Source organism: Sciurus carolinensis, chromosome 1 (genome assembly GCF_902686445.1).
Source record: "Sciurus carolinensis chromosome 1, mSciCar1.2, whole genome shotgun sequence".
NCBI lineage: Eukaryota > Metazoa > Chordata > Mammalia > Rodentia > Sciuridae > Sciurus > Sciurus carolinensis.
This window is the reverse complement of record NC_062213.1, coordinates 204682869-204707687: the sequence shown is the minus strand read 5'-3', so window position 1 is coordinate 204707687 and position 24819 is coordinate 204682869. Positions and strand designations below refer to the sequence as shown.

The 24819-nt window shown below is 40.1% G+C and overlaps 1 protein-coding gene across 22 annotated transcripts in view; it reads left to right on the top strand.

Moving 5' to 3' along the window:
* Window positions 1-24819, top strand: part of Camta1 (calmodulin binding transcription activator 1) — a 772653-nt gene that overhangs the window by 53177 nt on the left and 694657 nt on the right. For 2 of the 22 annotated variants that reach the window (XR_007109572.1, XR_007109568.1), the window contains 3 exons: window positions 19307-19390; window positions 21528-21787; window positions 23884-24074. The exons of 13 other annotated variants lie outside the window; for them this stretch is intronic. Coding sequence is in view for 2 of the 9 variants with exons in the window: in XM_047559215.1 (XP_047415171.1) it covers window positions 19307-19315 (9 nt within the window). In the remaining 7 variants the exon portion in view is untranslated. 7 more of the 22 variants (XR_007109573.1, XR_007109570.1, XR_007109574.1 and 4 more) reach the window with 4 other exon arrangements.

Genomic DNA, 24819 nt, shown 5'->3' with positions numbered 1-24819 from the left:
ACTGTCCGTAGGAGCACAGCAGTGGGGTTTTGCAGCAGGCTCACACAATTCGGCCCAACTTCAAAGATGAGGATAAGTGGGGACTCCTATAGCCAAGGAACTGGACAGGAGTCAGTGGATAGAAAATTACTAGGAAGAAAGATCAGGGTAAGGGGGATTCTGACTAAAATCATCTATGGGATTCTTGCCAAAGGCAGGCTGAAGTGGTCAGACATAACCTTTGAGGTGGTGGAGGTTGAGGAATCTGATCAGTTATTGAGAATGGTCAGATATTGAGGGTGAGGCTCTGGCTAAACCATGCTGACAGGGTACTTGCTGACAGCCCCATTAGGGTTGGATACCTAATGTTGAAGTCCAGGTAAGAGTAGGGTACTAGGAGTTTTTCTAGCTTTTGGGCAGGAGACATTCTGTTTATATCTGACCTTGCGATAAGCTACCTGTTCAGAGGTATGTAGAAGGTGTCCGAGATTTTATAGGTTAGATGGACATAAAGTTTGATTGCATTGTGGTGTGTTGGGAGTGTGATGAATTACAGAGCATGTGTGAGCAGAATGAACTTGGGCACAAAGGCAGCACTGACGAAGTCTGCTTGAGCATGTGAATGTAGATATTAAAAAATAGGGCACTAGAACTGTGTTTGGAAGGTGATTAGGAGTTTGCTAGGCAGATAGAATCTGCAGAAAAGTCTAGTACACGTGCAGAGGAATAGAAGGAAGCAATTCGACTTACATGGGTAATTGAGGATAGGTGGCCAAGGATTTGAGGAGAGGAGTGGATGAGTTAAGGTTAGAGAGATGGTAGCGAGACCACAGAAGCCCTCTCTGTGGTGTTGGGTCTACATTTTGCCTCATAGGTAACAGATTATCTGAGAGATTTTGATCAGAAGAGTGATTGATCAGGCTTTCATTTTACACAGTTACCCTGTGGACAGTGCAGAGAATGACTTGGAGAGAAGCTGGGAGTCTGGTGGGAATTCCAAGCCAGAGTTCATCGATTAAGACCTGTGTTTAGGCTGTGGCAGTAGAGGAGGATCTGACTTGGAAGCTAAAACTAGTAGAATTTAATGTGACCTCTAAGATGTGGTGGCTGTTGCCCTTTTCATAAATCCACAAAGGACAGATTAGAGAGAAAAAAGATATAATCTAATCACTTACGTACTTAGTTAATAGAAATATGACTGAAAGGAGCAGTTAGAATTTGGGGCTGATATACCTTTTTAATAGGGGAAGGGGAGGCAGAGAAAGGGCATTTTTGGGGGAAACAAGTAACTTTTTGGAAAGGTAAAGGACCCTTAGGAGAATAGTTCTGTGACATTGTTTGGATGTAGTCTGTTTAGGTGTCTTCTCACCTCAGAAGATTTGAGTTGTTTGTGGGGAGGGGATTAATGGCAATTGAGTTCTGTTCAGTTCTTTTGGGAGGTTCTGCTTTTAGACTGATTTTAGGGATTTTAGGAATTCAAATACCTTTAGCTTGAATTAATTTTTATACCACAGTAACTTATTCTTGATCCCTTCTTGGTGAGGGAGAGGAGAAATTACTGTGATTCTTTTTTTTAGTGATAGTGGTACTGTGGATTGTGAAGTACACAAAGAAGAGCACGTTTCAGAAGTGTTAAAATTTTACTTGTATAGTCAAGCTTGGAGCACCCGTGGAACATCTAGGTAGAGATACTAGGAAGTAATTGGATGTAAATCCGGGAACTCGAGAGAGGGAGAGCTCAAAGAAGCCAAGGGTATGGATGAATTATACCTAGGAGAGTAGGAAGAGTGGGAAAAGAGAAAGGTTTTAAGGATGAACCAGAGGAGGCTGGAAAATGAGGGAGATGGGAGGAATAGGAAGGAAATTGAGCCTGTAAAAGGAGACTGTAGGGAGAAATAGCTGAGGATGATGGGAACTGGGAGTGTTATAGAGACCAAGGGAGGACAGAGTAACAGGGAGAAAGAACAGTAGGGATCTACAATGTCAGGTTGCAGAGTAAAATTGTATATCTTAAGAAAATTTTTTTGATTCAGTGTATAATAATGGTATTCTTTTGAGGAGGAAGTGGAGGACTGTTAATTTAAATTTATTTGGAACAATTCAATTGGCTTACCACTTTCCTTATAGCAAAATACATCTAAAATTGAATATAAAAAATTGGAAATGATAAAAATACTAGAAGAAAATATGGGTCAGTATGTAGGTATTGCATAGCTGGTAAAAGTCATTCTAAGCATGACATCAAAATCAGAAAGAAAATGCTGACAAATTTTATTGCATGTAAATTCAACATTTCTGTGTGCTAAAATACCATAAAATTAAAATTAAAGTATAAATGACAGACTGAAAGAAGCATTTGCCATATATTTGATGATGGTTTTATTATTCTTTTCTTAAAATTTTTTTTAGTTGTCAGTGGACCTTTATTTTATTTATTTATATGTGGTGCTAAGAATTGAATCCAGTGGCACACATGTTAGCCAAGTGCTCTACTTCTGAGCCACAACCCCAGTCACTATTACTATTTTTTAAAACATTTTCTTAGTTGTCAATGGACCTTTATTATTTATTTATATATGGTGTTGAGAATTGAACCCAGTGCCTCAACATACCAGGCAAGTGCTCTACCACTGAGCCCCAACCCCAGCCCCTTTTATTCTTAATATATAAAAGATCTAGCCAGGTTCGAGCATGTAGCTCAGTAGTAGAGTGCTTGCCTAGCATGTGTGAGGCCCTGGGTTCAATTCCCACTACTGCCAAAATTACCCCCAACAAATAAAACAAAACAAAACAAAACAAACAAGGTCTGGGGCAGAGCGCTTGCCTAGCATGTGTGAGGCACTGGGTTTGATCCTCAGCACCACATAAAAATAAATAAAGGAAACAAACAAAACTACCCATAAAATGAATAACTGGAGATTGCTGGTTAAGCAGTACTGATGGAAGGTGACTTTCCATTCCCTTCCAAAACTTTGATGAAATGACAGATAGAAATCACAGATAGAAAGTTATAAACAGAAGACAAAAAGAATGAGACTGGGGGAAATTTCTGTTTCCACTAATGGTAGATTAACTGTTGGGACCCTGTTTGCTGATGAAAACAAGTAGAAAGATGGGAAAAATTTAAAATAAATTTGTTCAGAGGTAATGGAGTCAAGTGGTCATAAGACAATAGAGTGATGTCAAAATGTTAAAAAGTAGATAAACTGCCAGAGTAGACTTCTGTATCCAGCAAAAATATTCTTTGAAAGTGAGGACAAGGGCTGGGGCTGTAGCTCAGTGGCAGAGCACTTGCCTAGCTTGTGTGAGGCACCACACAAAATAAATAAAATTAAGGTATTAAAAAACAAGAACAAAATTATTACTTGTTTTGATCAACAAAATTTATTAACTAGAATAGCAAAGAATCAGAGGACTTAGAAAATCTTGGTAACATAATTAATAATAACATTATTAATAACATTAATAACATTATTAATAATAATTATTACCTAATTGAGATGTCATTTTGTAGTAGATTAGACAAAGTAGAAGAGAGGACATTTTTTTGGGGGGTGGGTACCAAGGATTGAACTCAGAGGTACTTGACCACTGAGCCACATCCCCAGGGAAACATGAGGCCCTGCAGTGTAGTCCACAGAGGATATTCTCTGCAGTAAATGATGTTTGGAGGCTGGGGACACAGCTCAGTGGTATAGAACAATTGCCTAGTATGTGTTTTGTGTTTTATTTAGAGACAGGGTCTCACTGAGTTGTTTAGTGCTTTGCTTTTTGCTGAGGCTGGCTTTGAAGTCATGATCCTCCTGCCTCAGCCTCCTGAGCCTCTGGGATTATAGGCATGTACCACTGTACCTGTCAAGAGAGATTATTTTGAAAATAAGAAATATTCAGAACAAAATATGGGATATAACAAAAATGAAATAAATACATTGTACCTAATACTCTTAGACTATTCATTCTTCTGGTATGCATAGAGAACATTTACCAAAATTGCTGATCTGTAAACCTAGCTTTAACAAATTTCAAGACCAAAATTAGACTGTCAGACTTACTATAAAGATATGTTTGATATTTGAAAAATTGATCAGTATAAAACACTAAAGCAGAAAAATAATGTAATGTCAGTAGATGCAAAATTTGCCACTGATAAGATTCAACACTCATTAAACATGAAAATCACATACTATGAGTAAAAGGTAACTTCCTTAATTTGGTAAAGGTTACTCAGAAAAATCTTCTGGCATGCATCATGTTTAATGGTGAAAATGTTGAAAGTTTTCCTTTTGAGAGTGGGGAAGGAAGAAGTTATTTTTAATATCACCATTTTTGTTTATTATTTTATGGGAAATTTCTACCTAATTAAGACAAGAAAAATAGAGTACAGAAATCAAAATAGACATATCAGATTTTATAGATGACACGATTGTATGCACAGTATTTCTTATAACTTGTTTTAAATAATAACCAGATTGCAAGATTTAAAGTAACTTCAGACCCAGTTTTATATGCCAGTGACAAACAGGAAATGTAATACAATATATTAATTGTAGTAACATATAAATCCATATTTTTCAGAAAAAAATTTAAAGCAATAAGAACTAAACAAATAGGGGATACACCATGTTCATGGATTAGAAGCCCCTATTGTAAAATGTTGCTATGTCCCAAATTCATCTATGCACTCAATGTTTCAGTCAAAATGCCAGCAGATTTGTGTGTGTGTGTGTGTGTAAATTAACAAATGGATACTAAAATGTATATGGAGATGTAAGCATCCAGGAATAGCTGATCCTTTTTGAAGAACAACAAAGTGAGCAGATTCATGTTTCAGGATAGCAAGACTTATTATAAAGTTACAGTAATAAAAAGAATATGGTTCTAGTGAAAGACTAGACAGGTACACCAATTGAACAAAGTAGTCTAGAAAGAGACCCACATTTGTAGGGAAACATGAGGCCCTGCAGTGTAGTCCACAGAGGATATTCTCTGCAGTAAATGATGTTTGGAGGCTGGGGACACAGCTCAGTGGTATAGAACAATTGCCTAGTATGTGCGAAGCCCTGGGTTTGAACCTCAGCACTATCCGTCAATCAATCAATAAAACTAAACGAAAAAGGAAAAAAGATATTTGGTTAATTAGATACTTATGGAAAAAACACAAATGTCACAATGATACTTATTTTTTTTCTTTTTTTGCATTGCTGGGGATTGAACCAGGGCCTTGCTCATGCTAGGCAAGCTCTCTTCCACTAAGCTACATACCCAGCCTGAATAAAATAAAAATATGAGACACCTATTTTATGCTTAACAGATTTATTCCAAAATCCATATAAGTCTGAATCCAGTTAATGAGGGAGAAACCAGTAACTTGAAAGAAAAGTTTAACATGAAGAATACTAGTAAGAACAGGGAATTGAAGTAACTAGGGATTGGCTAATAAAAAGCGAAGAGAACTCTATAGATAAAGTAAGAACAGATACGTGCAGCAGCTGCTGCCTCCAGTGCTGAGAGAGAGTGCCCCCACTTCCCTCAGGACTGAGACAGGACTATATCCAGAGGACATGGCTCTGGTTTACTGCATGGAGTGTCAAACTGGTGGAACTTGATGGAAATCTACCTCTGGGTTTGGCAGAAGCCACTCTGTTGGGCTCCAGAGAAAAGCTCTTGGGGGGTGGTCCACTGGGGCACCTTGCTAAAACCACCCAAGTAGGATGCTAGGGAGCTGTTGCGCATTTCTGGCTGAGTGTGTACTGTCTCCAGAGGCCAGAACCACTGCACGTACTGCAGAAGCTGGGTGCTGGAATAGCCACTGGGGTGCAAGAGCTGGTTGCTGTGAAATAACACATTGCAGAAAATCCTGGAAGGCTGTTCATATCAAGATGCCAAGATGGTACACGTGTTTTGTTTTTCTCACTGGCAAATAGGATTATGGTGATTGCTCCTCATTCCCTTATTAATTCAGCATTTATTCAATAAAAGTCATTGAGTGTTCCCTCTGAGTTAGACTGGATACCTAAGGATGAACAAAATAGACATTGCCTTTGCAGAGTTTGTGGTGTGGTAGGATAACCAGCTATTCAGTTGAGGTCCTTTTTTGTGCCAGGTATGTTCTGGTCTCTGGTATGTACATAATGGTGATCCAGACAGTCTTGCCTTCAAAAGGAAATAGCCATTGAGCAGATAATCATATGAATAGCCACATCTTTAGGGAACTATCTAAAGGGACAGAAAGGGAAAATTCAGGCTGCTGTCAGAAAGCAGACTCTAAATTTAGGTGGGGAGCCAGAAGCCTTCTTGTAGAAAGTGATATATTTCATGACATAACTGATGCCGAGGTGTTAGCTTGGTGGTCAGAGATGAGAGATCAGAATGGGGCTTGTGGGAAGACCTTACAATGGAGAAGAGCTTGGCTCATTTGAAGAAGTGAGACTCAGGGAAACTAGAGGGTAGGGTGAGGTAGACAGTGGCAGGAGAAGAGGCCACAGTAAGGGCCAGCGTGCTCTCAGCCTTAGGCCACCTTGGAAACTGGTGTAGCCCAGCGAAGGTACCCCTGCGGAGTTCTGAAATCAGAGCCTTAACGGACTCTGTTTTAGGTGCTTTTTCTTTTATTGCCATCTTGTGGTGTGCTGACTGGTCAGTTGATTGGAGGTGGGAATGGCGGCCTGGGCACCTTGGATGCATTTGCAGCCCCAGGGAAGCTCAGCAGTGGAGCTTGACATACGTGGATGCCTTGGGGATGGGGTTTGAATCAGACCTGGGGACGGATTGAATGTGGGCTGGGAGGGAGATGGAGCTGTTGAGAATGACTCCCAGGTTTCTGGAATGTGATGCCACTTTTCTGTGTACTTTGAAGTGAGTATAACTTGTTCAGTTAAAAAAGTAAAAGAAACTTGAATTCAGAGATGAGGAAGGCTTTGTTACAAAACAAAAATAAGCCAGTTTCAGAGGGAACTAGAAAGTAGACCTGCAAGTTCTTAGAAAATCTGTAAGGTAGAAGGCTAAGGTCGGGCTGTGGGACAGAGGGCATTGGATTTTGTTTTACAGATGGTGTAGATGTGAGCAACTTCTGTTGGGATGGAGAGACCATAGAGAGAATAGAGGGCATTTGTTAGCAGATATTTGAATATCTGTATGCTAGGCAGTATTCTAAGTCCTTACAGTATAAACCACAACAAACATCCCCCTGTTCTGGGAGCCTACTTTCCAAAGTAGGGAGGTGACAGTAAAGAAATAATCTGCTAAGTGCATTGTAAACAGAGAACAAGAGCCTGTTAATGGGGAGGTACAGAAGAGAAGTGCTGAGGTGGGTGGACATTGGGATGTGATTATATGTAGTGGGTGACATTTATGTACTTGATGCCACTAGAGTGCAAGATATAACAGGGCAGATTTTTGTTTTACTCACTGCTCTCTCTAGAGTGGTGCCTGACACATAGTAAGTGCTCAATAAATAATTGTTGAATGAATCAATTAATGATATACTATCTCAAGGATGGAATGAAATGAGTTGTGGAATACAGTTGTGAATGAAGATATAGGGTAGTACCCATATTCCCAATTCAAATTGTAATTATCTTTGTTTTCAAAGGATTCAGCTATTCAATTGTGTTTTGGATCCTTTGGTTACCTTTGTTTCATGGCTTTAGTTTGGTCTGCCGTATGTTTCTCAGGTATATTAATATAATTTACAAATCTTACTTTAATTAGGGACATTACCCAAATGAGAGGTGACTGTTTTCAGTAATTTAAAAATCAGATTCAGGCTAGGGTTGTGGCTCAGTTGTAGAGCGCTTACCCAGCACATGTGAGGCACTGGGTTCACTTCTCAGCACCACATAAATATAAATAAAGTTATGTCCATCTACAACTAAAAAAAATTTTTAAAAATCAAATTTGCACTATTATATTGGTTTATGTATTGAAGATGTTTAATGCTTTCATCATTATCCTGCTTTAAAGTGGTGTGTGTGTGTGTGTGTGTGTGTGTGTGTGTGTGTGTTTGTTGTGGTGGTTTTATGCCAATTAAAGAAAGCAGTTTAGCTGGGTTTAAGCTGCAGTGGTCATATGTTAAGCTGAGCCACTCTCCTTGCTGTCCTTTTTTTTGATCAGTTAGTTGGCCTGATCCCATAGCAAGTCTTTTCATGGTCTTGCAAGGTTCAGCCTCATGACAGTCTTCTAGTTTACTTGAATTCCTATGTTAGGCCAGACTCAGCTAGTTTAGGCATGCATGAAGAAGATGGTTCTTTGTTTGCTGAGTCTCAGCTCTTTATTGGAGGATTCCAGTGCCATCTATGACTTTGCACTAGCTCATGAAGATCTGACTTCTGGCAGCAGGGCATGGCTTTGTCAAAAAGAATTTGGCACAGGTATTTTAAGACCAGTCAAAACTGGAAGTTTCCTTGTGTCTCAGAGATGTCACATATTAATGAGGAAAAGGGAGCATACAAAATGACTATATCCTTTTTGCCACTGGTTGTCAGTCCTTTCTTAGAGAAATCACTTTATCTCTCTGGTAAAAGTGTATAAAATATACTTAATTATAAAAGTAATAAATGGTCATTGAAAAAATTCTAATAACAGGATTGTGGAGGTTAAAAAGTAGAAAATTTTCTCTAAAATTATACATTGTAGAAGATAACATTCTCGACAGTTTGATACGTATTTGTATTAGTGAGTCTTTCTGTTACTTTATAAAGTGAAGAGGTGTATTTAGGTCATAGTTTTGGAGACTGAAAGTTCGAGATTGAATGGCCTCTTTGGTTCAGCCTCTGGTAAGGGCCTGATGGCTGAAGGCTGGAGAGCATGTGAGTGGGAGAGATCATATTGCCCAATAGGAAGGCAACCTAAGTGGATTGGACCCGGGCCCTTAGAACAGCCCTCTTGTGGCAGCCAACCAGGGTCCCATGAGAAGTACCTTAACCCCTTCTGAGGGCATGCCCCAGTTGATCTAAGAAGCTCCTACTGGGCCCTACCTGTTGAAGGTTCCACATCCCCTCCCAGTACCTCCATCCCTAGGACCAAAGCCTCTGACATGTGTGGACTTTAGGGGGACACACTCAAACATACCCAAATCATGGTAATATCCGTACTTGGATTTTAAAGATGCATATGTATGTGTGTGTGATACATATTTGCATGTAAGTATGTGTGAATCATATACACACACACAGAAGAGGAATCATATATACCTCTTAACTGTTTTCTTGTAACACAATTTATCATGGGCATTTTACATGTCAGTGAATATGTGTGTGTGAATGTGTGTGTGTGTGTGTGTGTGTGTGTGTGCATGATTGTATAGTACAGTGTTCCATAAAGATTTTAAGCCAACCCATATTTTGTTTTTATAAGCAGTGATGCACTTAACTTTCTGTTAACTTTTTGGGGGGGTGGTTAATAGAGGTTGAACCTAGGGACACTCTGCCACTGAACCCCAGACCTTTTAAAATTTTATTTTCAGGTAGGGTTTTGCTAAGTTGCTGAGTCTGGCCTTGAACTTTTTATCCTCCTGCCTCAGTCTCCTGAGTAACTGGGATTATAGGTGTGCACCACCTTGCCAGGCATGTCCACATATTTTTGCACACTTCTTTGTTATTATCTTAGGACAGATGTGCTTGTCAAAGTATAAGCATTTGCCATGTGCCTTTTGAAAAGATATCAACTTGGATTCTGAATTGCCAAATACAAGTGTCCATTTCCCCCAGACCCTTACCAACACCAAGTGTTAACTACCACTCTTAAATTTTTCTCAGGCTAACAGGTGAGAAATTTATGTCTCCTTTTGATTTGCATTTCTTTGTATATTTCTGTGATTTAGCATGTTCTGATCATTTGTGTTACCTTTCTCTTTGTTCTTTTTAGTTACACATGACAGTAGAATGTATTTTGACATATCATACATACATGGAGTCTAATTTTCCATTCTTGTGGTTGTACATGATGTAGAGTCACACTGCTCATGTATTCATATTTTTTTTTTAATATCTTTTTTGAATTGTTGTTATTAGTCTTTTGTTCTTTTTTTTTTATGGGTTCTTTTTCCTTTCTGATTTCCAAGTATTTAAAAAAAACAAAAAACATTTGTATAATTTTTCTCCTGTTAGCCATTTGTATTCATCTTTATTTATTTATTTATTTTTTACTTGATACATCCTCATGCCAGTCCAGTGAGTCATGCACTCAAACTTTGAATCTTTCTGGCGTTGGTAGCAAACTTAGGAAGTCTTCCCTACACCAGTAATTAGATGTTCTAATTTCTTGTTTAGAATTTTTATCCTCAAGATGGGCAGGGTAAAGTAGAACTCTCATTTGGTTTTTCTCTGAAACGGATGCTTATTATTGAATTGTTGATGCTTTACTGCTGACTTAAAATGCCGCCTTTATCATGTGCTCAGTTTTTATATGGTTCTTGACAGTTGACTCTGCCCAACAGTCCATTGTTCTGTACCTGTATCAGTTGCATGCCATATGCCTTTCCTTATGCAGTAATTTACTTATTGTCACTTATTATAAAGAGGACATTACTGCTTCTTTTCCCATCTTAAGTATCTATCAGAAAACAGGGGTGTGACTTTACATAGACATTCATTTGTGCGAATTATCTCTGTACTGATTTCAATAAGTTGAGGTCACATAATCTTTTGGAAGTTGTGGGTTGATGAAAAATGTAAATAGAGCAACTGTCTTTGCTGTTGAAGATGGAATTGAAATAATCCTTACCTGTATTTCTCTAGCCATTACTTCCTAACCTTTCTCATATCTTAGAATACATCAAGAATAAGAATATTTGCAGGGCCGTTTGGTAGGTGGAGGAGTGCTCTGGATGTGGTCTGGGTGGCCTGTCCCCTCACAGTGGACCGGGGATCAATACCTGCAACCCATTCCCAGTGTGCTGCACATGATTAGGGAAGTGTTCAGGAAGTGCTGCTCTGGGATCATGCACTCCCACTTCAGAACTTTTTTGCAGTTTTGTTCCTGTCAACACCAACTCCCCATGCCACTCTCCCAGCCCCTGGCAATTACCATTCTAACATCCATCTACAAATCTACCTATTCCAGGGTCCTCAGAACGTGGAGTCTTACACGTGGAGTGTTTATCTTTTTTTGTGACTGACTGACTTCTTTTAACCTGACGTCCTTAAGGTTCATCCATGTTGTACCATGTGACAGAACTTCCTTTCTTTTAAAGACTGAATAATATTCCATTATGTATAGACCACATTTTGTTATTCCATCCTTAACGAACACTTTGGTTGCTTCTACTTTGGATATTTTGAATATCGCTGCTGTGAACATGGGTGTGCAAATCTGAGAGCCATACTTTCCCCAGAGCCAGACTTTGCTCAGGGCTTGATCCTAGACCTTCTTTGTGTAACCTTTGACCAGCATTTCCTGTTTCCTCCAGCCCCTCCCCTGGCCACTCCCATTCTGCTTTCTGCTCCTGTGAGTTTGGGTGCTTCTCCCCTTGCTGTCCATTCTTATTCTCGGTGATCCTACATACTTCCATAGTTTGTTTGCCAAGGACTCCGTTGCTTGTTGAGCTCAGGTCCTCTGTACTGAGTTCCACTTGAGTTGCCTCCCCACTGTCTGCACTGGGGTGTCTAATGGGCTACTCCTGCCTTGCATGCCTGCGGTAAAGGGAGTGCACCCTAACCCCATGTACTGTCTCGGGAAAGGGTACTTCAGCCTCTCAGGTGCTCAAGTCATATCCTGAGGGTCAGTTTTAAAACAAACCTTCTAATTTGGGATACTTTTAGAGTCACAGCGAAGTTGCAAGAACATTAAGAGTTCTGTGAACCCAAGTTGCCCCTGTTAAAATTACTGTGGTTTGTTTGTCACCACCAATGCCAATATAGATACATTATTATAAACTGAACTCCAAAGGAAATTCAGATTTCTTTTGTTTCCCCCTAATGTTCTTTTCTTTTCCAGAATCCCACCCAGGATGCCATATTACATTCAGTTGTCGTATGTTTTTAGGCTCCATTATGCTGACAATTTCTCAGACTTTCCTTGTTATTATTGACCTTGACAGGTGAGGTATTTTATATGATGTTCTTCAATTTGGGTTTGTCTGCTTTTTCTCTCATCATTAGACTGGGGTTATGGGTTTTTGGAAGGAAGACCACAAAGGAAAAGAACTGTTCTCTTTACATCACATCAGGGGTTCCTATTCTCAACGTGACTTATTACTGGTGATATTAACCTTAGTCACCTGACTGAGGTACTGTTTATCAGATTTCTTCACTGTGAAGTTAGCATTTTCCTCCCAAGAAGAGGTCATTTTTGACACGTTCCCTGTTTTAATCTGTACTAACTCTAAACCACTTTCCACTGGCTCTTCTTCCCAAGTACGTTTCCATTCTGTTCAAATCCCTCTGTTTAGGTGCCACTCCTGTCCAGGCAGCATGACTTGTTTCCAGATTGCTTCAGGAGCACCCCTGACCACATGCCTGCTCTACTCTATCCTCCTCCCAGTGTGGTCTGCACCCAGAGTGGTCTTTCAGAAATGCTCTTTCCTCACACCTGTGAATAATTTCCATTGTGCTTCAGACGCCATTCCTGCTGCTCAACAGTCACTGTCCTGTGTAACTGAATTGTCCCCTCTCCATCCTCTGGTCAAGCCCTTCTCACTTTGTTTTCTGTCCCAGTTGCTGGTTTCTCACCCTGAATTCCTTCAGCACACTCTGCTCCAAAATGTGGTCCTTTCCTGCTTAGAATGACAGGCACCCACCACCTTGTGCTCCTTCAGTCTCAACTTGACTGTTCCTTATGCTTTCTCTGTAAGCCAGCCCTGGGGTGCAGTTGGGTCCTGCCCTTGATATGTGTTTCTGTGCTTCTTCGCTGTACCCGTCGTGCTCTGAATTAGCCTCCAGTGCTGAGGTAGACCAGTGGACACTTTCTCTGGTCTTTGCTGTGTATCCTTCCCTGTTACCTGATACCGAGTTTGCTCTGGAGTACATGTTTATTTATGGATTAATTTAGTCTTTCGAATGGAAACAAGTACTCTTTGATTTTAGCATGAAGGTATATGCAAATAAGTTCTCGAGTTGATGTCTCTCAGTCAATTGATATAATACCCTGGGCAGTCTTTTAAATGCCTTGTGCAGGGTGCAGTGATAGGTACAGTAGGGAATGGAGTGGTGTGTGTTCAGCCTGTGCTACTCTTGACCCATCTGTCCATTCGGTCATTCTCTACTTTAGCACACATGAATCAGTAGCTACGGGGTGCCCTTTGCAGAATGTGGGGACCTGAGTGTGTGAGCCTGCTGGGGACTGGGGGAGAACCTGCAGGCCAACCCCTCACTGTTCCTTTAGTGGAATAGACTGGACAGATCCCATTTGAATTCAGCTGTCAGTTTTAAGATTTACAGTCTTGAGCGCAGCATTTACCCATCTGCAAAAAACAGAGATAGAAGTGTCTCCCTTGTAAGCTGTGGAAGGACTCAGATAAGAAAAGGAATGTAAGATGATCAGCCTCAGGATCACAGTAACCACAGAGCTAATGCCCCTACTTTTTAGGTGCTGAGCACCCTGCCATACAGTCCATATTAACATTTTTTGTTAATTCTCACAGTAGCCCTATAGGTAGGGATGTTATTATTTTCATGTTCTAAATGAAGAAAGAGACTTAAGTTGGAAAACTAAATAATTTGTCCAAGGTTGCAGAAGGAGTAAGAGATAGAGGTATTGCTTGAACCCAGGTTCAGCTGTATGTGATTTTTAAAACCCAGAATGGACTTCTTATATCCTCTAGCCATTCCACCTTTAAATGTAGCTTTGCTGTTTGGGGTTTTAAAGACTTTTCAGGTCTCTATTGGCATTTTAAAGTTTTCAAGTCCATAAGGGAGACCTGTTAAACTGTTACCAGCTTGAATTTTTTTTTTTTTCTTTTTGTTTTTTTGGGGTGCTGGGGATCGAACCCAGTGCCTTGTGCTTACAAGGCAAGCACTCTGCCGACTGAGCTATATCCCCAGCCCCTTGAATTTATTTTTAATTTACATTTTAGCAACCTCGATATCTGTAACTGGTTGCCTGTCTGAGACCAGTGTATGTTTGTGGGTCCTGGAGGATTGGGTTGAATTTACCTGGGCAGTATTTCTAAAATGAGGATTGTGGACTCCTGGCCAGACTTACCTGGGATTTACCAGAAATCTAGATTCCTTAGGTACTTCTTTGATGTCCTAAATTATAATTTCCTGCTGGGAGGATATGGGAAGCTACTTGTACAAGGACACTGTTTAGATAGGGGGTTCGTATTTAGTCTGAAGTGTGAGAATCAGTGACTAGAGGAAATGGGAAATGTCAGAGGATTCTTTTATTGTCTCAGGTTACAGGAAGACAAGAAGTAACTCAGGAATCGTAGCTCCATGGGCTTCCCCGTGAATCTCTTGGCATTGTCTACACGGGCAGCCACAGCTGCAGCATGGCAGCCTGGCTCTGAGCATGCAGGGAAGTCACGTCCCTGGCATGTTCTCCCATCTGCTGTTCTCATTCTTACACAACTTTATTGAGGAGCAGTTGGCATACAATAAGTTAACACAGTTGTTTTTTAAAATTAAGTTTTTATTTTTGATTGACAAATAGTAATTGCACATATTTATGGGGTACAGTATGATGTTTTAACTCATGTGTATGGTGTATAATGATCAGGTCAGGGTTATTGGCATATCCATTAACTTAGATATTTATTTATTTATTTACTTTATTTTTGTGTTGGGAACATCCAAAATCCTCTTCATTAACTATTTGAAAGGTACAGTGTTATACAGCACTAGAAGTTATTCCTTCTATCCACCAGCGCCCCCTGCACTTGTTAACCATCCCTTCCCTACACAGCCTTCCCAGGCTCTGGTAATCAATATTCTGTTTATGATGTCAACTTTTTAGCTCCTGTAGAAGTGAGAACATGTCTCATTTGTCTTTCTGTTAAACTGCACATTGCTGCGTCTGCCTTACAAAGGGTACCTGTGTAGACACTTTACGACTGTCCCCACACTCCACACCATGATAACCAGCACGTGAATCACTCGGAAGTGTCCTGACGATTTGCATTTCTTTCCTCCTACTCACTTCATCTTTTTGTGAAATCTTTGAAGCCATTATGGGGAAAAAGTTAAATTGTTGAGGATAAAATGGTAGGTAGGAAGGTATTGTAGTTTCCGCTTTTGTTTTCTTTTGAGGAATATAGTGGAAATAATATGATGATTATAGGTATAGGTTACTGTATCATTTATGGAAAGTTTTAGAAACTGACAAGTATCTTAGACTGTCTTTGAAAAGTTTGACAGGAAATGTACTTTTTGAAGGGTTGGGAAAGTGGTGACTATTGGCAGCAGGGGAGAGGAAGGGCTGATGGGTGGCATGTGGATGAGCTGCACACATGAGAACCAAATGCTGCTCTTCTTTGGGTTTTCAGTGGATGGCATTTATTCCATATGGGAAAAACTCACATAAATGGCAACAGGAAGTGGAATAGAAATATAATCCCCCCTTAACTGGAGAATATATATAGCTCAAGCGCATTTTACATTTTATTGAATGGCATGCTGGTTTTTGTGCATATTTATAGATTAAAAATAAAATTTACCCCCTTACTGTAACTGACTTTGGGCTTTAGTTGCTGAATACACTTGCTGAAGTTAGTTTTTTTTTTTTCTTTCTTTTTTTTTTTTTTTTTTTTTTTTTGGTGGGAGGATACCAGGGATTGAACCCAGGGGTGCTTAACCAAGCCACATCTCCAGCCCCTTTTATATTTTGTTTAGAGACAGAGTCTCTCTAAGTTGCTGAGGCTGGCTTTGAACTTGAGATTCTCCTGTCTCAACCTCTGAGCCACTGGGATTACAGGTGTGTGCTCCTGTGTTGGATTCTGAAGTTAGTTTCCACTGCAGAAAGCATTCTATTATTATCATTGAGTTAATAGCTGTTTTTTTTTTTTTATTATTATAAGAATTGGTAAAATGTGTAGGATTCAGCTGTCACCTAGTTTCTCTTATTCTTTGAATTTCTTGACTATATTTTTATTTCTTTCTAGTTCTTCCATGTATTTATTTTGAAGGCATTATGCTTGAGGTAAAAGTGGCAGCTTTTCTGTCATGATTTAACCTTCTTAGAAATATCATTTTTGCTCTATGTCTTGAGAGTTGAAACAATTCCTTGTGCTTATGGATCACATTCCCTTCCTACCCCTGCTGCAAAACAAAAACAAAAAAACAAACCAAAACAAAACATGTAATGGAGAGTGCACATCCCAGTTCATTGCTGTCCAGATAGAGCTTATGCGGGCGAGAATTCCCTGGAGAAATACTGTCTGCTGGAGCACCGGTGACTTGATGTTCCGTGAGACAGGTTCTGTGTGTTTCTTCTTTTAGGCTTGTAGCTCATGAGTGTGGTGACATAGAGTCATTTCCAGTTTTAGATTAGCATGTATACTATGTTTATACCCACAGGTTTTGGGTTTGGTTAGGGTTTTTGAGCCCTTTCCCTTTAATTCATTACTGATTACAGAAAGAATAGCTATAATTGTAACAAGTCTTTCTGAGGTTAACTAGCCTTCTGTACCTCTCGATGTGAAAACACCGTTCAGGCTGACCATTTGGGGGTTTGCTGATTGCCACTCAGTCTGTTAGTCATAGTATTAATTCAGTCCATTCAGTTATTAGCTGACCATGGCCCTAGGAAATGGGAGGCTGCTGGAGAAGGAAGATGGGTCATTGTAGTTCATGAGGCACTGCTGTCTGGGGCCTGGGAATAGGACTCGGAGGCAGGAAGGAGGTTCCACAGAGAGAATACCTTGACTCCAAAGTTAGGACCAGGGCTGACCTCTTGGGGGGCTTGGGGGGAAGCTACTCAGGCCCAGTCATCTTTGAGAATTCAGAGCAGAACTGTAATTTAAAAAAATTCCAGGGCAAATAGGTGGGTGTCAACCATAACAGCTGCTTACTGCATTGTTCTGTGGGAAAAATATATGTGAGTTTCCCATACCTGCCCTCTGCAAGTGGACTGGCTCTGAGAATTGGCTCTTCTTGCTGTTGCGGGGGGGTGGATGGGGTGGGGGTCAGCTGCTGGCTGGGGTTGTGTCACCCCTGAGGGTTTCCAGCTGCCTTTTTCTTGCTCACTTGTATTGTGAGGTCCTTGGCTCTGAGGATCATGGTGAACTGCGTACTGCCCTTACCTTCCTTTACCCAATAACAAACTCATTTGGAAAACATTCCTAAGATCCTTCATTGACTTTTTGTTTTTAAACCACCTAAAATGTTTTTATTTTGGCACAATTTCCTTCAAAGCCAGTTTGTTAGACCTGCCGAATATTTAGGTGGAAAGATGGACTCAGTCCCATGGAATCATTTGTGGGAATTCTGTTGGTTGTCATATTCAGGTGCTGAGGAGCAATTCCTGACTCCTTGGAAGTGGAGACATGCTGCTTTGGCAGTGGGTGTCTGGAACTTCTGGCAGGGATTAACTGGTAGAAAGTTTAGGGCACCATTTTTTTTTTTGTGAGTTGGTGAATTCTAATAATAACTTAGAAGACTTTTTAAAGTCACCCGTAAGTACTTCATCATCTTTAATTGTCAAGAAGAGATTATTTTAAAAATACAGGTTTTGGAAATGAATATGATGACCTATAGAGATGTTTGTTCTGAATAGTCTTGTTGCTTTTTCTTTCTAATAGAGTAATATCTTAGGAAAACAAAACTTAACTAACATCACACTGCTGGCTTCTTGCCGTTTGTTACAAACATGCTGAAATGGTCTAAATAATGATGCTACTAAAACAATGTATGCATTGTTTTGATGGGTATTGATTCTCTCTGTAGTGTTCAAAATTGCTTGCATGCCTCCCAGCAACAAATGCATATGTGACTGTGTGAGATGAGCATTCCAGAAAAATGGAATGCTGCTTTTCTTTTCATTAGCAGTGCAACTTAAAGGGAAAAAGTCATGTTTTTAGAAATGTGGCCTTAGGGCACTAACTCACTTGTATCCAGTGCATGAAACTCTGCAAGTTATTTTAACACACATAATCAGAGGGAACAAAAATCTGGCATTTATAGTTGTTTATTTATTGATTGCCATAAGTCACTAGAAAGAATATCCTATTCCTTTTAATAAAATCCTTTGGACAGTTGTCTATTTTAATCTGTAAGTGTTTGGGGAATTTGATTTTAACAAGGTTAACTTAAGTGTTATATTTTTGGGCAGAGCTGACGTGGGAGAATGGAAGAAGAAATGGCAAGTGGGGATTTATGAAAGAATTGTAACCCAGCCAAGTTCCTTTGCTAGTTGTGCTTCACCTGCTCTCCTGTGTGGCAGGACGTAATGTGTGTTGCTTCTTAGAACCTGCTGTCCAGTAAACAGAAGTATGGATTCTGAGATCAGGCAATGTACCCCCCTCAAGCTTAGTTTTCAGAGATGAGATGCTGAGGATAATCGCAGTAGGCTCAACTGTTTGTTTTATTTACTAGTGAAATGAATATTGCAGTTGTTTACTGTAACTGTAAATTATTGCACTGTTAACTGTTAATTCACTGTTGCTCAAAGTTAAGCAACTATGTTGTGATTTAGGTGGTAGCTACATTTTTCAAAACAAAACTTAGCTCTTTCTCTTCTTTTTAAAAACATAAATTAGTTAATGGGAAAGAGTACATTATAACATTTGTTGAAGAAATTAAGTCTGTTACTTTTTTCCCTCTGTAGATCTTCTTTGTGTCAAGCCTCTATTAACGCCTTGTAATTCCAGTAGGACTAGCAAGTTATTTTGCTTAAAATGCCTTTTTTTCCCTGTGCAGTGAGAGTCGAATGTGAGAACAGATCTTAATAGATATAGTTACACAGTTTATTTTATCATGTATCACTTTATTGCTATCTTCTAGAACATTGTTATACTAAATGTTCCAATAATGGAAATTTTATGCAGCTACTTCAAATGAAAGAAATTTGCAAAAACTCAATTTTGGAACTCATTCCTTGAGGAGAGGGAAAAAACTCACCATGCTGTGACCAAATTAGATTTCTGATATGTTGGCAACTTATCAAACACTGTCATTTCCAGAAAACAGGGTGTGGGCTCCCACTAAAATATCACTACTTCCCCAATCAATGTCAATTTGAGATATTTTGGGTTTTAATATGATCAAATGGCTAAATGTTTATGAAGTTGTTTTTGGTAACAGGTAATTAAAAATTGGTTTTGTACCTAAAAAAAAAATGACTCTGTATGGAATCAGGAATGACCGTGTTCAATTACAGTGGAATCTTCTTTTCAAGAGCTTGATTTAAAATTCTCAGAGATATTAGTTGTACTTACTGGAGCTCCTTTGTTTTGCAGAGATCATGATGCAGCCGTCCTTTTGGATTTCTTTTTAATAATGTGTGACCCTTCACCTTTGATCCCCTGACCTGCATTACCTTGGTAACCATTTCATTTTTTAATTTAATTTCATTTTTAATTTTGGTGTACAAGCTGTAACATTTCATCTTTCAAAGTGTAGCACGCTGATTTCCTCAGATAGAGATAACCCTTTGAGCGATAAATTTGCAAAATGCTGTCTTCATTTTTTGTATTAAAATTCATTTCAGTTTTATAAAATAAAAGGTAATCTGTGTTTTCATCCTTTTAAAATTTAAGTTTAGTGAGTGCATTTCCCCATACAGGATAGTTCCTCTTCTACAGTGTTTTACAAAAGCTGAATTAAGTGACATTCACATGTATTGCACCCCGCCCCCCTTACCTCCACTTCACTGCCACTCCCCGTCACACACCCACTGTTACCACACAGCCCTGCCATTGCAGGACGACTTGTCTTCCCTTCAGAAATACTAGCCACTTGAATTTGTTAGTCTTAGCAGCCATGTTCTGCACCCTTAGGTTATATTTTGTATTCTCAAGTATTTTGGGGAGAGAAAACTTAGAGTATTAGTTTTAATTTCATTGAAGGGCTGGAAGAATATAAACTATTTTCATTACCAGTGTTTACCTTTCCCACCTCCTTCAGTATTTTTTTTCTTTGAGACCTAAGTTAAGGAAAAGTCACAGTTTTAACTTGACCAAAAAATGTGCTTTTGTCTCTGCTGAAACTTTATCAGTCAGCTCTGATGGTCCCTATAACAGAGTGATTTACAAATAATGTATTTTTATGGTAGTCTTCTTTTCAGAAAATTCTTAAAAGCAAAACAAACCAAAAATCAAATGTGAGTTAATTCTTTGAATTGGAAAAATATTCCTCAGAAACCATGTTTAAAAAAAAAAAAAAAGCTGTGGACTCTTAACATGGCCCAGTGAGGCACAGATGATTTTTTAAGTGTCTCATTATTTTATTCTCTAACATTTAATGCTGATGTTTTAATTGCACACAGCTGAAGCTGCTAAATGAGCACTGAAATGGATTTAAGTCCTCTCTGAGCTTTGTTGATACCTATAAAAGTTTATATCATTCATTAGAACCACAAATTAAAATTAGTTGTGGTGAGCTGTTCATTGGAGATTGGAACTCTCACGAACTCTTCAGCTTGAAGGCTTGTTTTTTTGCATGTTACACCTATTTACCTGGAAAGCTGCCTTTGCCCTTTTGGGTATCTTTTCTTTTCACAGAATTGAAAAATATCAGAGTTGAGGAATACAAATAGTCAACTCATCTTGTGATTGCAAAGCCCCTGTGATTATAAATGTTCCAGTGGTTGGGAGCAGCTTCCTTGCCGAACCTTGAATTTTGAGGTGTTCTTTTTTATAATGTGTTCCACAATTGTGCAGAGAAATTTTCCAGATCCAGAAAACATTTATTTATTTATTTATTTATTTAATTATTTTTGCCTCAGGTATGTCCTTTATTTGTTCCATTGATGCCTTGTCCTTCTAGCACCAAAGGAATGGTGCCTGACTTGAAATTCATAGACTCACAGGGCTGCAGGGGACAGTGACTGCTTGTCAGCTCCACTCCTCTTGCTGAGGGATGAGCTGGTGCCTGGTTCCCTGGGGAGTCACAAGCTCCCTGATGACAGAGTTGGCTCCCCTGTGGGCTCCCATCTACTTGAGAGAGCCAAATACTTAAATTATAGCTTCTAGTAAAAGATGTAGAGACATTAATAGGTGCAGAAATGTTTCTATTGTCATGTTTATTTTGTGATTATAACAGTTGAAATTTTTAAAGTTTTCGGCTAAATACATTTAAGATAACCTAATTTTTCTAAGAGAGCTAGTACATGAATACACTTTTTATTTTCAATGAACATTAGTTACATGGTTTGTATTTGGGACTTCGGTAAGTTTTTGTTATAATGATTCACTGAAAAAACCCTTGCCTGAGAGTCAGAAAACTTGCTTTGGACTGGCAGCAAGGTCTGTGGACATGTCATTGGTGTCTTTTGAGGTGGTGGGCCCCAAAACTAAAATAATCAAACAGAAAGAACTTAACACTTTAATTTTGGAGTGGAAAACTGAAATTAGCTGTCTGGTTGACCACGTAGGAGTTTGTAAAACATTTCATTGATGCTGCTTCCATTTTCTGTGTATGTGAAATGTAGATACTGTGTGTCTCCTACTTGCCTTTTAGGGTTGTTGGGAGGATAAATGAAACACACACTGGGAGCTCAGAAGAAAGGTCCTTTTGAAACTGAACCTCATCCTATGGCTGTGCCAAGAGGCAGTGGTAGTGAACCCCGTGGTGAAGGGCCAGGACCATGGCTCTGGAGCCAGGCTGCTGTGGTTTGAATCCCACCTTGGCCTCTTGCAAGCGGTCTAACCTCTCTGTGCCTGAGTTTCCTCCTCTTTAACTTGAGGATGATAATAGTAGCACCTACTCAAAGGATCCTGGTGAGTGTTAGCTGAGCTGATGTGTGTGGAATCCTCAGAGCAGCGCTGACATGTAGCAAGCGTGGCCACAACTGCACACCGCAAGCAGGACATACACCTTACACAGAATGACACTTCAATGCCCCTCTCCCCTGCCCACGTTAGTCTTCTAACATTGATTTAGAAACCCTTGAGTGCTTGGAGTGGGAACTGCACAGTTGATGATATTTAAGCACCTCTGAAACAGATAAAGTTCAGTGGGTAAAATTAAACGTGGCTTCCTAACCTTTTAGGAAAGAAGTGCAGCCGCTAGAAGCCGCTTGACCCTCTGTCTGTATGTTCTTTAGTTTTAACTCTTCTGGGTTATGGAGGCATAAGGGGAGAGATCTGAGGGAGGGAGTGCCTTTTGCCTAGTTAGCCTTCCTACCTCCACTCTGCTAAGCAGTCTAGCTGGCTTTCAAGGAGTCAGAGGGTTGTACTGTTTAGAGGCTTTTACTTGACTGTATGAGGCTTTGGACTCTTCTTAAGTAGATAGAAGGATAGGACCTCACAGTTGTTCTTGCATGAGAATGTGTGTTGCATTGTTCCCAGTGCTTTACATACATTTTAATCATCCAGATTTATCCAGAAGGTGGATGGTTTGTTAACCCAGTTTTGTACCTGAGAATGCTGAGGCTTAGGTAGGCTAAATACACTTACCCAGGTGCACATCCCTAGTAGATTGCAGAGTTGCAGAACTGGCATTTAAGTCCAGGTGCTGCTTACCTCCTGATACCTGCTGCCTTGCATTCACCTGCAAACCTGGTGGAACCTCTTTTAACAAGAGACTCTTCTGCTCTTTTGGTTGTAGGGACCTGAACTGCATTAGTGTCCCTCAGCCATTGGACTTTTTAACTTAATAGCACCCCTAACTTAGTAAGATCTCATATGATGGAATAGCTGGCTCCAACAGTCCACTACCACCATTATCAGGAAGGCTCCATTATGTATGTGGCACTTGTAGGGTCTCTATAGCAATGGCTTCCTTGATCCTGGTTGTGCATCTGGAATCAGTTGTGCAGTTTTTTTTTACACTTGGAGCACTAGCCCCATCCCGTGACTGATTGTGGTCCAACAGAGAACCATTGATTAACAGGTTCAGAAATATAGGAAGATTTATTTATTTATTTTTTAAACAAACAAAAATTGGTAAATGCCCTGTGCACATACTGACTTATGCTTCTGAAAAATGGACTAGTGCAAATAGTTCTGTAGTTGGTTACATTGTAAATTAAAATGGATCTCTAGTTTAATCATTCAGCCAACACTGATCAGTACCCTTCCTGAAGGCAAAGCCCCAGCATCCACTCCCTAGAGCAGTCAAGTGTGAGAACCCTGAGGTGGGCTTGCTCTTAGTTACAGGGTGAACCAAGTAGAGCGCCCTGCTGGCTTTCTCCGGCCCTTTCATCTGTCTTCTTTCTCTTTGATGCATCTATTTTTCCTTTCTCTTCCCCTCCTCCAAAGTTCTGTCCTCTCTCTTTTCTCTTTCTTGCCTTCCTCTATCTGATGTTGACAGTGTATCAGTCATCAAACTGAAAAGTACTTGAAATACTCCATGTATACAACATATAGTAGGTGTTCAGATGAACTTTTTAAATTTGTCTTAGAATCCATTTTTCAAAGGAGAAGGCACTACCACTTGTTAGCCTGAACTTGGTTAGATTTTGTTTGTGATTGTCTGCCCTAACTTGGTTTATCTTGAGAATTTAGATAGTTTAGTTTCACTGGTTCTGATAAGCTGAGGAATGTCAGGCTTTAGTCACTGAGTAGTATAGAAGCTTAGGACTTAGGTTGTTCTAGAGGCCGCTTTTATCAGGCTTAAAAAAGCCAGAGGATCTGCATTTCCCTCTGTCAGACCCCCTTTTGTTTGGTGATGAGGAACCTGCTCCTGAGAGGGAGAGGCTTTTGGACTTGCTGCCACCGCCTCCTCTCTCATCCTCTCTCATCGCATTTTGTGTGTTGGGACAGAGAACAGAGCAAACAATGTGACAGCATAGAGGCCTGCAGTTAACTGTTTGCCTCCAGAAATGTTGGAGAAGTAGTCACAGTAATCCTCCTTCTGCTTCCCCTTTTCACAGGAGAGGTGACCTAAGGGTGGGGCGATTCTGAGGGGAGTGGCAGGCCTCCTCAGCGTGGAAGTCGGGAGGCTGTGTGTGCGGCCCTGGACCCCAGCAGGTTGGCCCAGGCGCCAGCTGGCTGCCTTAGGAGTTCCTTCTGATGGCCTTTAGCCCTTCGAGGCTTTGCGGAGGCTGAGAAACACGTGGTAAAGGTATGGAAAGGTGTTTTTGTCATTCCTCAGTAAAAATCTGCCCTAACCAGAAAGGGAATTTCTGCCCAGGCAGGAAACAATTGAAAACAGCTCATTTGTTCTCCTTGTGGTTGTTGTTTCCCCTGGAAACTGTGGCCGTGGTTACTGTGGTACCATGTGACAATTTGAGCATTTAGACTAGATATTCTGTTTTCCACACACATCTATAAGTGGGTTCAGAAATGTGCCCATGGCAGACATCACACAAGCCTACCACAAAACTTGAATGGTCAGCCGGGTGTGGTTTTGCACATCTGTAAGCCCAGTGGCTCGGGAAGCTGAGGCAGAAAGATTTCAAGTTCAAAGCCAGCATCAACAACTTAGGGAGAGCCTGAGCACCTTGGTGAAACCATATCTTAAAACATTAAAAAGGACCAGGGATGTGGCTCAGTGTTCAAAGCGCTCCTGGGTTCAATTTCCAGTACCAAAAACAAAAACAAAACAAACAAAACTTGGATTGTTCAGGTTTGTCTGTCCAGTCCTTTTTTCTCTTGGTCTGATCCTTTTTCTTATCCTTGCATTTTTCCAAAGGAGAAACTACAAAATCTGTAACTTTTTGTGATGGTGAGAGGAGAATTGGTCCAGAGCATTGAAGCTCTTGGTCATGGTTTGACTCTGGGTTTCCCTTACCAGCTCTAGTTCACCTTACATGCCTGGCACAAGTTCTTGCACATAATAGACACTCAGCAAAAATTAACTCTCTTCT